Below are 13,956 nucleotides of genomic sequence, written 5' to 3'. Positions count from 1 at the left end.
AATTCTAATCATACAATTTCCATATACGGAAATTGTACGATTAGAATTTTCTGAAAAAATTTTTTTTGTGAAAAAAAAGCTTTGAACAATCAATTCAACTGCTGGCAAATCATTTAAGCGTTTTTTGGGCTGCTACGACTGCAAACTTTGACTTTTTTTATTTTTGTTTTCTGAAAAAAAACACTAGTCATAGCATTTTTTTGATGGCGACGACAGAAATTTTTTTAAGTGTTTTTGATATTGCCCCCAAAAATTGTTTGTGTTTTTTTCCAGCCGCAAATTGATTTTCGTATTCAAACACACATTCTTTGAAAAAAAAAATTTTGCATGCAAAAATTAATTTTTTGTGTGTATAACGTAGTCCTGGATATACTAATATTGGATTTTTCTTCCTTTTCTCTTTATAACTTTTTTCAAAAACGCTTAAAACTCATCTTTCTTTTGTATGACATGTTTTTGTATGCCTTGATCAATGTCTGGTAAATTAAAAATTCAAATTTTAGAAATAATCATCTTTAAAAATTATTACCAAAATTTAAAAGTTGATTACTTTTGTTATATTATTTGTCTGAGACAGAAGTTACACTTATCAGGCTGTTTCCAATGCATTTTTAATGCGAGACGGCCAAACCGTTGGTTACTACGTTTGAGTAATCAAGGTTTATGCCATTTGTGTTCCGTTACGAACACAACCAAAAAGATTTGAGAAATTAAAATGTAAAAAATCAATATTTTTGGTTTATGGAAAAATGCTAGTCATACAATTTCCATATATGAAAAAAACACTAATCATAGACCTTTCATGCAATTTTCTGTACGTAAGGAATCGTATGGAAAGTGTATGACTAGCATTTTTCTATATATGGAATTGTATGACTAGTATTTTTGGTCGTCCCGGGAAGGAAACATTATTAGTTTTTAAACAGGGACAATAGCGGCTCGCCCCCTCGTGGATAAATTGTCCTAATTATGAATGAGCATAATTTCTATAGTTGTTCCAATCATGAGCTCTCAAAAAAAAATTTGGTTTGATTACTTTTGATTTATCAGAACCAAAATTTATGAAGTGGCAGAGGTGTACTTCAGTTACGCAAAAATAACTTATTCGGAATACGCAAAAATTTTTGTTGTCTCCAAATCATTGCCTAAACTTTTGTTTAAGCTCAGCGCAGATTCGGAGCTAATTGAGTGCAAAAACTCACTATAAGATTTAAGAGGAGAAAAAAAAGAAGAACTATTTTGCTGTTTTTTATTTGGTTTTTTTTTCTTTCTTGTGTTATTTCATTTGATAAGAAAATAAGTGTTTCAAAACTTAGTTTTTCACATATCCACCGAAATCAATGGAACTCAAGGTAGCTCGATGGCAGAAAACATTATGGCTAAGAAGAGATGTTTTCTGACTAAACTGAAAAAAATGCTCTTATTTACAAGAAAAACACATTAGCTAGTGCATCTATGGAGCCTGACTACTATTGTTCGACTGGATTGTTTGTTTTTCTAAGTGTATTGTGCAAATGTTCAAGTTTTTTTTTGCTTATTACAAACATTTAGCTCTGATTGACTTAGGATAAATGTTAACCATGATTACACAACCAACAATGGAAACACAAAGTTAAAAATTCTTTAGTATTGCTGTGTATTATTATGTTTAATGTGAAAATATGTAAAATAAAAGAAAAAATTTGAAGCTGACTAAGACTTGCAATTTGAATTTTTTTCTTTCATTTTGCTAATGAAGTGTTCTTTTTAACATATTAGTTTATCTCTTGAGACCGCAAAGGCTTGTGGTCAAATGCGGCTGGGATAATTCGCCACGCATAAATATCTTGCTTCAGACTTTTAGCATCGAAGCGATGGTGAAACCAGAGTAGTACAATGGAGAAGACAACTGTTTTATAAACACAAAGACCCCACCTGGTCTCCTGGGTTTCTCGGTTTTCTGACCTACTTCAACATTACGATTAAGAAAGTATGGGCATGAAATGTTGCCTTTAAAAGATCTGAGTTTTGAAGAGTTTTATTTGGGAAGGGCAATATCTGACTTTCTGATTATTTGTCCGTCGGATAGTTCTACAGTTGAACTAGAGGTGTTATCATCTTTTTGTTTAGTTCCTTATAAAACGGGTTTCCATTGATGTTCCCATTCGTTTTCCGTGGGGTTTTACCTTCAAACGGACTTTGAAGCGGTAATCTAGAGGTGGAGGGTTTTGAACTGGATATGTAGTCTGTATCGTATCTCGTCTCTGCAGGTGTCAAGTTTTTCTTGGAGATCAGTGTATCTTTGTATCCATCTTCCACTCTGTCGTCCGCATTCCAGTCCCTTGCTCTTTTTTTGGAGAGTTTAGATTTTCTTTGTCTAAAAATCCATTGGATGGTTTACCAGAAGCCAGTTGTTTCCAAATAATGTTTGGTTTTCTATAAAATGGTAATTCGAAGGGAGAACGTTTGATTTTTGATTGATAGGAAGATCAAAGGTTCCAAATAATTTTGAGAGAGCGTCTTGTAATGTACATTTTTGGGTTTCAATTTGGGACGAATTTAATGTATTGGTTTATAGATCATAAAAATGATCTTAACTCTTTGAGATTTTTTGTAATGGGTAAATCCTCTATTGCTTCCGTTTTGTCGAATAAAGGAAAAATTCCAGTCTTTGAGATTTTAAATCCCAACCATTCGATTTACGTTTGAAAAAATTCATACTTTGACCATTTGAGGGCGAAGTTGTTTTCGTCTAACGTTGATAAGATTTTCAACACAATATTTTTGTGGTCTAAAAAACTTCCTTCGGATGCAATTAAAACGTTTTCTAAATAACAATTTGTAAAAGGGATCGTACCTAGCGGGATCATACCTATCGTACCTAAACAGTTTGTAAAAGGGATCGTCCATGAGTCTTTGAAATTCGGCAGGCATATCACCTTAGCCTTAAAAACCAATTAAAAATTGGTAGGTACCAGTAATATTGCCGCCCACTATACTAAAATTACATTGGTTGCTAGTAAACTTGTCTAAGGCGAGTTGACTATATTCCTTTTTCAAATACAAATTTGTAAACCAAACTTCTCGAACATAATCATTTGATGTGTGCCGATACATTGTCTACAAGTTCGTGGATATTAGGCATCTGATATTTATTTTTGCATATCGGTTTAGTAATAAATTAAGGGTCTAAAGCCAACTTGATCGATTTGTCTTTTTTACAAGTAAAAACAAATGGGCTGATAAAACAACCTTCATCACAATTTTCTAATTTCTTGATGTGTCCTTCGCTTTTTAATCGGTTAAGTTCAGTTTTAACTGAATCCAGTAAGTGCAGGGAGACTCGTCTTCCTTTTATTTGAATGGGTTTAAGGGTTTAAGAAAATGGGTGATTTTGATCTGATTTTTTATTTTTCCAATCCGAAGGAATAAATTTTTAAACGTTTTGGAGATGTTAATGAATTCTCTTTCTGATTCTGCTGTTGAAATAAAGTTTGTCTTCTTATACGTCTGGTTTGTGTCGAAGTGTGGAAAGTACTTCTGTGAAACTTCTACCCCCACTTTAGGCAAATTGTCGTTTTCGAGTATGTTCCTCTCATGTCCTTCTGTCAAAAAGAAGCTGCAGTCATCGTGTGACTATCCATTTGAAAAAATAGGTAGTATCACTTTCGCAGAAATGTTTATGGCGTTGTCCGTGAACCCGCAGTATAAGTTTCTGATTGCCTTATCCACCGGATTTTGAGATTTTGAGATTTGTGTGCGGGTGGTCCGTTGGGTTTAAAGTTGTTTGTTAGTTTTAAGTGTTGAAAATTCCCTTTTCATCGATGAGTGCCACATTTATTGCGTCTCGCGGAGGTAGTATTTCAGTCAGGAGTTTTCGTTGTATGTCATAATTTTTCATGTTATTTATGAAGATGTCCATGATCCATCCTTCCTCTCCCGCGGCTATGTCACACTTTTTAGCCATTTCGGCTAAGGCTCCCCAAAATTGTTCGAGTGACTCTCTGTCTCGTTGTTTTCTGTTTAGAAATTTGGGCCTTTCAAAGGTGACGTTTGTGAACATTTGTCCGAAAAATTGTTTTCCCTCATTTCCTAGGGCTAATTAAAGGATCGATCGTAATTTTTTGTCGGCTTCTTCTATTCTCATACCGTTAAATTTCTTGGTTTCTGATTTGATAGATGCCGTTTCCTCTTCGTCGTATCGTCTTTGTTCTTGAATATTCCTGTCTATTCTAGATTTTCTTTGGCTTTCCGATTCGTTATCCGTCGGATTTTCCAATGTTGGTGGTTGGGGATGGTGTCTTTCCGATGGGTTTAGTAGATTTTCGATGTCTATGTTTTCTTTTGCGATAATAGCTAAATGAAAGATATCACTCTAATCTTCCCAAGGTATAGGTGGGTCTACCGTAAGGTTCTGCCAAAATGGAGGTTTTCTCCTCACGTTAGATTCGTTATTTGACTGCGCCATGATAAAATATTACTTTGTTACAGCTAACTCTACTTTATACAATTAAAAAAATAAAAGAATAAAAGTGAAATAGTCTTAAGTTAAAACATTTTAAAAAGTGAAGAGAGCATTGTATCCGCCGGAGAGAATGAAATAAAGAAGGTCCTGTTAGAATGAAATAGTAAGAAAGGTTAGAAAGGTTATGTAACAATTGCTAACAACATTAAATAAGTTGAAATCACATCAGGGTTCGATCTCTTTTGAAGCTTACCGCCAACAAACGGAGCTTACCGCCAACAATAGTTGTTTCAGCAGGCCATTAAAAAGCTCTTCATAATGCTAGGTTGACGAAACACCTGCGTTTCTAGTATTTACATCAATATTTTACAGTTCGTAAAACAATTTCCTTACTCCAATTGAGCAATTTTTTTAATATACGTTTTTCTCAACATTTGGTGACTTGGTTTTGTTTAATATCCACATGTGATATATACTTTTTTAAAATTGTAACTGCCATTACTTGATTAACGTATAGTTAAATGTAAAGTTTACTGTTTTTTTAGTTTATTTATTTAAGTATAAAAAAGAAAGAAAAACATACCTTTTTAATTTAGTTTCCCCTGAAAGCAGCGACAAATTTTTAAAATAAAGACCATAAACTGGAGTCTGTGATGAAAAACTCTGCCAAATTTGTTCACGCGAGGATAAAATTCCGTAAAGGCAAAAATAATTCATCATTTTGAAGCAAAAACTTTCATCAGCAATTACAGAATGATTGTCAGCAATTACAGAATGAAAATGTGAAAAACTGTTGGTTTATGCGTCATAAGGTGATATTTGAAGGTTTCGGTGCGTATTTGTGTCCTCTTTTTTTAACATTAAAAAATTAAAAAAGAATTAAATCCGAATTATCATACAAGGATATATCGTTTATGTTGGAGTTATTTCAGTGATTAGCTTCTAAGTAATCTTATAGTTTAGCCTGACTGAACACCTAGTGTAGGTAGTTATCGCTTGCTCAGCTGCACAAATGTTCATTGCTACCCCACCGAACTACTCATGCTGATTGCTGCAGCCATCAAAATTAGTTTTGAACCTTTGGACATAATTTAATTGAAAAGCAGCAGCTTTTCTACATTTTTCTTGCGGTGCTTTTTTCTCCTGTACTTTATCTGTTTCATACTGTAACTATCATTTTCAATATTTCTTCACCTGCTTTAAATTAAATTTTAATGGCCCCACTTTTTGTTCACGTGCACGAATTTTTAGATATTTGTTTCCTCATTTGATTAAGAAAAGACTTTCAATAAAATTTCGGACCAGAATTGAATCAGAGAATGACACAGGTAAAAAAAGGTCAGCTTTTATTCAAGTTATTTTTAAAACTTCTAATGATAATAACTTCCCGAACACTAAAACAAAAAAAACATTGTGCAAGTAAACCAGCTGCAAGTTGTCAAAAATAAAAAAACTTTCTTAAAGTATAATTTGCGTGACAGAATGAAATAATTTGAGACTTAAAAATTAATTAATATAACTGAAATTCACCTTTTGCTGAAAAACTTTTCAATCAAAACTGGTTGGGTACTGTAGATGAATAGCGTTATATTTTCGGTAAATATGTTCTAGACTGCCAGTGCAATTTTCGAGAGAATCAAGAATCACCCAGGCGTGCTGGGAATTATGGTGGTAAATGCACAAGGTAATCCATTGAATCATCTTTTATAGCATTAACTCATATTTCAAGAATATCATTATGTTTGATTATGTAACATGGTTAATTAAAACCGATTAAAAGCGAAATAATAAGGATCTTCTAATGTCTTTAATTCTACATAAAGAGGATATCCATCCCATTCTTATTCTCATTAATTTCTGGTGTAAGAACGTATTATGGCCAGGTATTATGTGATGCTCAATTTCTTCTTTTGCAGGCTACCCAATTAAGTCTTCAATGGACAACCCTACCACTATGCGGTACATTGAGTCCTTGGGAGGGGTGCTGTACTCGGCCAATAATCTTGTGCGGGATTTAGAACCCGAGAATGAAATGCAAAACATCCGAATCAGTGCCGAGAAAGACTGCTCTACTCAGGGTAACAGCAATCAACAGATACAATTTTTTGCGCTGTATGTCTCTAGACTCCGAATCACGTCTGAGTTGACTTTAAAAAGATTGGTCACTTGAACTACTACAAAATAAATCGGGGTACCAGATTTTGTAAAGCTAAAACCCAATAATGTCATCGTCCATTTACCGAAACAGTTCAAACCCTGCATTGCAGTGAAATTAACAATTAATAGCCCACCCACCTTTATTTTGAGAAAAAAATTCATACATGGATATTGGAACAATTCTTTTTTCAATAGTCAGCAGAGTTTCCCGAGCTCTGATGCAATACATTTCATTCAATTGGATTGCTTTTGCTTGAACATTTTTTTGTTGTTAACCGAAAATTCAGTGTTGAGCAAGCTGATACAGTGCTGATTTAACATAATCTGGTAAAATCAACAAAGCTAAAAGTTTTCATTTCTTTTCTCTGAAAATATTTTAACTCTAAGCAAAAAATTCGAGAACATTTGGACAAGCATTTTTACAGAAATTGTATGGCGCAATTATTTTTTGAAATTTTGTTCAAAAGTTAAATTCAGAGAAAAAAAATTTTCATAATATTTTGTCTGAAGTTAACAAATTTTTTACAAAAACGAGCATGTAAAAATTAAGTTTAATCAATTTATCTGGTTGCTTTAAATCAACTCGGTCTGAGGCTGTTCAAAACAAAAGGCAGTGAAAGCTTGGTAAACCGCTGTCAAATGTGTGATCAGAGCAATTCAAGTCATTGAAACGTAACTTAAAAAATCTGCATTTTTTGCTGGCAAAAACAATTCAACAACTTAAATAACAGTGAAATGAGAGAAAGTTTTATAATAAAACTTGTTTTAAAGTCCTCGTATATTATTAGTTTTGTATTTTTTCTTTAAAAACTAACAATGTTTTTGTGTTTTTTGGCAGAATTTATAAACTGTCAATAAACGTTTTCTTTTAATATATATACACACACAAATTTACATAATAAAATATATGTAAAAAATTATATTTATATATGAACAATTTTAATGTGCATTTGCAAATATGTATTTATTTTTTCATAATTTATATATATATATATATATATATATATATATATATATATATATATATATATATATATATAAACAGGAATCCTCGTAAGCCAGTGTGAAACCCTGAACAATCCGACTCCTTTTTAAGGCCAATTCAAAAGTTGTTCTGGTTGAATAAATGACGAAATAACGAAAAGAAAAGAATTTTTTTTTCTTTTCTTTTCTTAAATCCATCCTCCCACACGCTATATAAGATACAAAGGGTGTCTTCAACGTCTTCTTTTGTTGTAAAAGGAATAAACTGTTGGACGCATGTCAATTTGGAACGCATTAATTCGTTCGCCGCTCACACGTGTTTTAAGGACGCAGTATATTGCGTATTAATTATCGCAAATTGACCTTTCAAAGACGGCTTGAAAGTTCTTATTTTTCAAACCTTTTTTAATCTACAAAAAAGGTCACAGGTAAAGTATTATTCCGTCAAAAAGGCTTAGTTTAGAAATTGAAAATTGACTGATTTTGAAAAAAAACCATCCAATCTTAAATATTCCGCAATCTCGTCAAAAATTGGAACAAAACATTCTCCTTACTTGCTTTAACATTCAATTTTCAGTTGACGACGACTGTCTGAGTTCTTATGAAAAGAGTTGCACAAATGTCGAGACGAAAATTGATTACAGAAAGTTGTCGCACCATTAACCTAGATTCTCATAAATTATTTTTGTCTCATTCGAATTGTCAGCTTACAGTTTGGCCTCGTAATGAAATGTTTTGCTTTTGATTTTTTATTTACTCAAAATACAGGAGATCCAATTTTACTTTTAACTGTAATTTTTTGAATTCAAGTATTGATACCTTCATTGAGGGCAGCTGGGAATACTTTGGGTCAATGTTAAGTTTTTCAGGTCGACGTAAAAAGAAAGTTATTTTGTAAATCGTGTGATGTGATATCGATTTTCTCCTGAATAGATCTTCAAAAGATGCAATTTAGAGAAATTTTGTTTTTTAATTTCTTACTTAAATTAATGTTCGGATATCGGAAATATATTTGCTGTTTTAAAACTACTTCCATCCTTGCCTCACCCTTACAACTTTTGACATAAAATCCATAAAATCTATAACAAACACTGCACTGCTACCTTTTTTAAATCGAAAAGAGAATATTTTTGCCGAGTCATAAATACAGACACCGGGACTTTTAAAATGATCCGCAAACTTTTTAATCAATTGAAAATATTTCCATTTCAGACATGTCAACTGGGGCTAAGAAAAAGATGGTGAAAATTACAGAAATTATGATCTCACCACGTACGTAAGTTTAAAAAGTATATTATTATTTGCATGGGGTTCTTTGATTGTTTTTAGCCAGCCCAAATGAAGATATAAGTTGTCTTCGAGCAACTGTCGAAGTAAAGTATTAATTAGCTCTGCACGATGCACAGAAACAATCAAATCGTCAGAAAAGTTGATTGTTTCTGTGCTTTCTGTGCAGTAAAAGTGATTTACTGCCTGTGCGTGCACTACAAGACAAAACATACGCACTACTGTTAAAAGGCGAGCTTAACTTCAAAAACACAGAAACGCGGAAATAAAAAGTAGCCCCAACTTAACCTTCAAACTCGTTAGATTTCAAACCTAATGGCAAGTTTTTGATTTTGTGCTTAATAAATATTTATATACAAACCCATTTTTTTTTACCGCAACCACTAAATTGGAGAATAGCCAAAATAAATATTCAAATTTAATTGAACTAACTTTTGTGGAATCGATTTTAAACACAAAATGCTGTGAAACTTTGATGTGTTCAGATGAAAACCAGGCCCTCGTGGTGATCCAAGAAAGGGTCAAAAACAAAACGAAGAACAAAAAACTCGTGCCTATTTACGACAACTACATTTGATGAAAACAACTCAAAAAAGTTATGAGTTATGGACCCATTTATAACTTCAATTCAACCTATAACATGTTAATTTTGGCTTTTGTCGACTCGGTCAGTAACAAACTTAAGGTAACAGGCCTCCCAAAAGATCTCTTTGCTACTATTTACACGTGCCCAGTGTTAATGAAATCCATTTTATGTTGAAACCTAAAAATTTTTCTAAAAGTGCCTAGGGGAAGCGCCCGCCAAGAAAGCTGTCATTTTTTCCAAAACTTTTCCAGAGGCGCAGACACTTTCGGCCAAAATTTTTAAAAAAAAGTTTTAGGGCAGCTTAGAAAAAGTTCAAAAAGTTCAAACTGAAAACACTAAAAATTCTTTTGCACGCCACTGTTACCCTGTTACCTGTCGTTAGCACCAAGATATTCGTACGCAGAGTACCAGGCTTTGACGAAAACATTTTCTTCAAACTTTTAATGGGCATCGATTCAATTTCACGACTGGGATTCATTGAATGCCCTGTCTATTTAAAATTGTAGGTCGGGTTGAACTTTTGCCCAAAACTCGTTAAAACTATAATCATATTAATCACAAAATTATAATCAGAGTAATCATTCCATGTATTTCTGGCCACATAAAGCAGCTGAGTTGTTCTTTTTTGGGAAAAATACTAGTTTTACCTAGCAAAAAAACGCCGCCAACAAAAGGGTTCGTTTCATCTCAATCGGTAGTTTGATCTACTTTTTGCAGCGAGGGAGCAGAAAAAATGGGAACAGGCCTCCCTGAAGACATTCATCGAAGACATTCAAGCTCTGATAGTCGATGCGTGAACATTTTTTTGTTTTTATTGTTCCTCAGAGCACTTATGCATATGGTCATAAGAAAAGCGTAGAAAAAAGACAGGCGGTGCAGCTCTTAAACGGCTTATGCCGCTGTTGATCCACCTTTTGTTGAAAACTGAATACGCTTTGCGCGCTGTTGTTAAACGCGTTTTTAGTTTTCCGGCGTGATTGTCTCAACAACGCATGTTTGTGCTCATAAAGTACAGCACATGGAAACAATTATTTCATTTGTTTTTGAAAAATATTCCATAACTAATAATTAGGATGGAATGAGTCGCGACAACTTTTTGGTTTTTTGAATCTGAATTTTAAAACAGAATTATTATCAATTTAGTTGCTTTATACTAGAATTTTTTATTTTTTAATAAGTTATCAAAACATTTTAATGAGCTTTGTAAAAAATGCATTAGATGGTTTATTTTACCATTCTGAAATAAACGCGTTGTCTTTTCTAACTAGATTATAACTTAATTTTTTAAACACCGTTTAGTTAACCGTGTTATTATGAATACCATTTATTCACGCAGTGTGAGGCAACTTTTAGAAGTCAAAGATCTGTGCAGTAATAGCTGGTTATAGCTAGTTATTGAAGGCATGAAAAAAACTATGCTCAGCCGCGTGTACTTCGCTTTACTTTGCTGTTGTTTGCTTTTTATTTTGAACCTTTCGAATTATACCAGATCACTACGATTGGCCGCTGAAAACGAAAGTCCTGCATCTGTTCATGATAAAGAAGTGGATAGACCGACCTTACAAAAATGCAAAGTCAACGCTTTTGCGTTCGTCAAAAATCACAAATGCGGGACTATGACCTTAACAACCATGTTTCTCAGATCGGCCGAAGAAAAAGGTCTCGAAATCGCCTTGCCAAATAGCAGTTCGTGGAAACTAGATTGGCCAAACCCTGTGCGAAACGTTCACCCGTCGCGAAAACCAAGTCAGAAATACGACGCGCTAGTCTTACACGCAATGTATGACCGCGTAACTTGGGATCGAATTATGGAACCAGGTTACAAGCGCATTTCAATATTAAGATCTCCTTTCGAGCAGTTTAAATCTTTCTTCAATTTTTTCTTCGTCTACTATATTGTAAAATGGAAAAGAGATCTGCAAAATCAGAAAACAGACTTATCGGAGTTTGACGAGTTTTTAGCCAATCCGAGTCGTTACGTAAATTACATGTATATTCCGAGCAAAAACGTGCAAGCTTTTAACTTTGGGTTTAATAGAAGCATAGAAGAAACCCGCGATGAACTTTTTGAAGACAATTTTGTGGAAAAAATTCATAAAGAGTTCGATCTAATGTTGATAACTGATTATATGAATGAAAGTATGGTCCTACTGAAAGAAGAGTTTTGCTGGGATCTTCCGGATGTTTTATTTTCAATGAAAAACGACAGACCTTACAGAAACTTCAGAGACAAGAATGTTGCGCATCAACTAGAAATCGAGCGAGAAGAAAAATACAAAAAATGGGCGACTTTAGATTACAAACTATTCAACAAATTTAACAAAACCTTCTGGCTAAAAGTGAGAAGCATAAAAAATTTTGAGGAAAAATTAGAATCGTATCAAAGTATCCTGAATAGAGTCAGCCTTTTTTGTAGAAAAAATACAAAAAGTAGCGCTCTGACAATTTCTGAAAGCGAAAACTATTGGAAAGAATCATTTCAAATTGACAAAGTTTTCTGCAGTCGTTGGAAGCTCAAAACGTATGAGTATGTTCAGCTTTTGCAAGAAAAACGCTATGGTCACTCAGAGAAAAGAGACCCGGATAACTTTCTTCGTAACCCAAAAATGATGGAAGAATTTCGCATAGGCATTCAAAAAAACATGCAGATCTTGCAAAAAAAATCTTTATGAAAACAGAGCAACCAGAATAGCACTTAAACTTCGACTTGTACTTCTGATTTTAAATGATTATTTAAGGTTTTAATTTAAATTTCAAATCACCTAGAGGAATTAAACTCAACAAATAACATAAAACTAAGAAGCCAAAAAATCACTCTCTGATAATTCTAGGATGCTTTGAACAAAAAATTGTCTAGCAAACTTATACACAATGCGTGTAAAAATGTTTTCAAATGTACTTTTCCTGTACGCGGAAATCAACTACTATACGGCCCTTTGATACTAGTTTATGGCATCATTTTTTGTCCATCAACCCTTAAATTTTTCAATGGCGCCTATAGCGAAAACATAAACTATTTTTGATAAGCAAGCGCGTGCAAAACAAACGCATTTTTTTGGCGTAAACCTATGAAAAAGAGCCCAAAAAACAGCATTTTTGTTCTGTATTTTTTACGACATCTCCGTATGATAGCGAACTTCAAAAAATTTAGGTTTTTGGTGTAGTTTTTACGTCACGAAATGCTGTTTTTTGAAAATTTTCTTGAAACCTTGGAAAGTTTTGTTAGTAGCGAATTTTCAGAAAAACCCGGATGGAAAACTACAAAAAGCTTGTTCCAAATGTCTATTTCAACAGTGATATTTAAATAATGAGCAATCGTTTAGAAAATTGTCTTCCATTGCGTAAAACAGAGCGTAAATGGCTATTTTTGCGATAAATTGATAATACGCTAGTTGATTTTTGCGATAAATTGATAATAAATGGAATTTGCTTAAAGACTAGTTTCTGGAACATACAGACACAAAATTCTGCGCCTATCCAGTGCACAGTTTGGCCTCGTAATGTACTAATTGAGGTATCCTGCTGACGCATTTGATAAGAGAAGCTTCTAAAACTCTTGCCAGTTTTTTGTTCCGACTTTCGATACAAAAGCAGCGGAATATTTGTGCTCGGGTTGGGTTTTTTTTTCTTCAGACAAATGTCGACTTTTTAACTAGCCATTTTAGCGAAATTTTTACTATATCAAAAATCAATTGAAAGGTATTGTTGTACTGAGCTTAAATTTGAAAACATATTTTACTTCTGATCATTTTTTGTAAAATTGTGGGGATTAAAAGATTGTAATTTTGGCCAATTTGGGACAATTAACGCGCGATATGTTTCTCGTTATTAACGCGTAAGCGGAGATTGTTTAATCCGTCTTAGAAACCGTTGCAAATATGCAATGAAGCTTATTTGCCATAATTGGTTTGGGACAAGGAGCAAAATCTATTCTTTTGTACTTTATATGGCGTGTGAGGGGATGATTTTTGTAAAAAGTTTCAAATTTTAGAAAAAAAAATTATTATTTTTTTATTTTTACATTTAATTTTTTATAATTAATACTGCTCTATAAACCTTAAAAGGCACTCGGAAGATTCAAGGCTTTGCCCTGATGCGAGCAGTCTTGTTTTTGGCTCTTTTTCCTCCCCCCCCCTACCTCACACGAGCTTCAATATATTAGTGTAACGAAGGATTTTACGAGGTTGAGTATGAAGACCAAATATGTTTGCCATGGCCTTATTAGTCTGTATGTAAGTTTTCATAACAATGGGACAATGTGGTCAACAAATTTACTTGTAAAATTTTGCAGGTGGGGGGGGAAGGAAAAAGAGCCTTGTTTTTTTTTCAAGTCATTTGTTACACTGGTAAGTGTGTTTTCCAGCATCTCTCAAGTTGAGTCGCGTTAGGACAAACATAAAAGATTTGTTTGATGTTTTTTTTTTGCTTCGCTGCTGTGTACTAATCTATTTTATTTTACGGTTACTATAATTTATCGCAGTGAAATAATCAATCAGAG

General features: G+C 33.4%; 3 protein-coding genes across 4 annotated transcripts in view; all 3 read left to right on the top strand.

The window, feature by feature from the left end:
• Positions 1 to 13,956, top strand: part of LOC134844878 (uncharacterized) — a 527,221-nt gene that overhangs the window by 298,275 nt on the left and 214,990 nt on the right. The gene's annotated exons all lie outside the window — the stretch shown is intronic.
• Positions 5,666 to 9,519, top strand: LOC134845076 (dynein light chain roadblock-type 1-like). 2 transcript variants are annotated; one of them, XM_063861921.1, is made up of 5 exons: positions 5,666 to 5,772; positions 6,056 to 6,128; positions 6,361 to 6,522; positions 8,798 to 8,857; positions 9,358 to 9,519. In XM_063861921.1, the coding sequence occupies exons 1-5, from the start codon at positions 5,764 to 5,766 to the stop codon at positions 9,447 to 9,449; spliced, it is 396 nt and encodes a 131-aa protein (XP_063717991.1). In that variant the 5' UTR covers positions 5,666 to 5,763; the 3' UTR covers positions 9,450 to 9,519. The 2 variants fall into 2 exon arrangements, with proteins under 2 accessions (XP_063717991.1, XP_063717992.1); XM_063861922.1 differs by having other exon boundaries at positions 8,798 to 8,861.
• Positions 10,311 to 12,159, top strand: LOC134844290 (galactose-3-O-sulfotransferase 2-like). Its single transcript, XM_063860903.1, has one exon. It carries the CDS (start codon positions 10,862 to 10,864, stop codon positions 12,128 to 12,130), a length of 1,269 nt encoding a protein of 422 aa, XP_063716973.1. The 5' UTR covers positions 10,311 to 10,861; the 3' UTR covers positions 12,131 to 12,159.

This window comes from Symsagittifera roscoffensis, chromosome 4 (genome assembly GCF_963678635.1).
Source record: "Symsagittifera roscoffensis chromosome 4, txSymRosc1.1, whole genome shotgun sequence".
Classification (NCBI taxonomy): Eukaryota; Metazoa; Xenacoelomorpha; order Acoela; family Convolutidae; genus Symsagittifera; species Symsagittifera roscoffensis.
This window is presented reverse-complemented; position numbering and strand designations above follow the sequence as displayed.

Excerpts from the sequence above, each read along its gene's own strand:
- LOC134844290 (XM_063860903.1), top strand. The coding sequence starts at position 10,862 with ATGAAAAAAACTATGCTCAGCCGCGTGTACTTCGCTTTACTTTGCTGT.
- LOC134845076 (XM_063861921.1), top strand. Across the intron at positions 6,129-6,360 it reads TATGGTGGTAAATGCACAAG|GCTACCCAATTAAGTCTTCA; the intron begins GTAATCCATTGA and ends CTTCTTTTGCAG. Across the intron at positions 8,858-9,357 it reads AGAAATTATGATCTCACCAC|ATGAAAACCAGGCCCTCGTG; the intron begins GTACGTAAGTTT and ends TGATGTGTTCAG.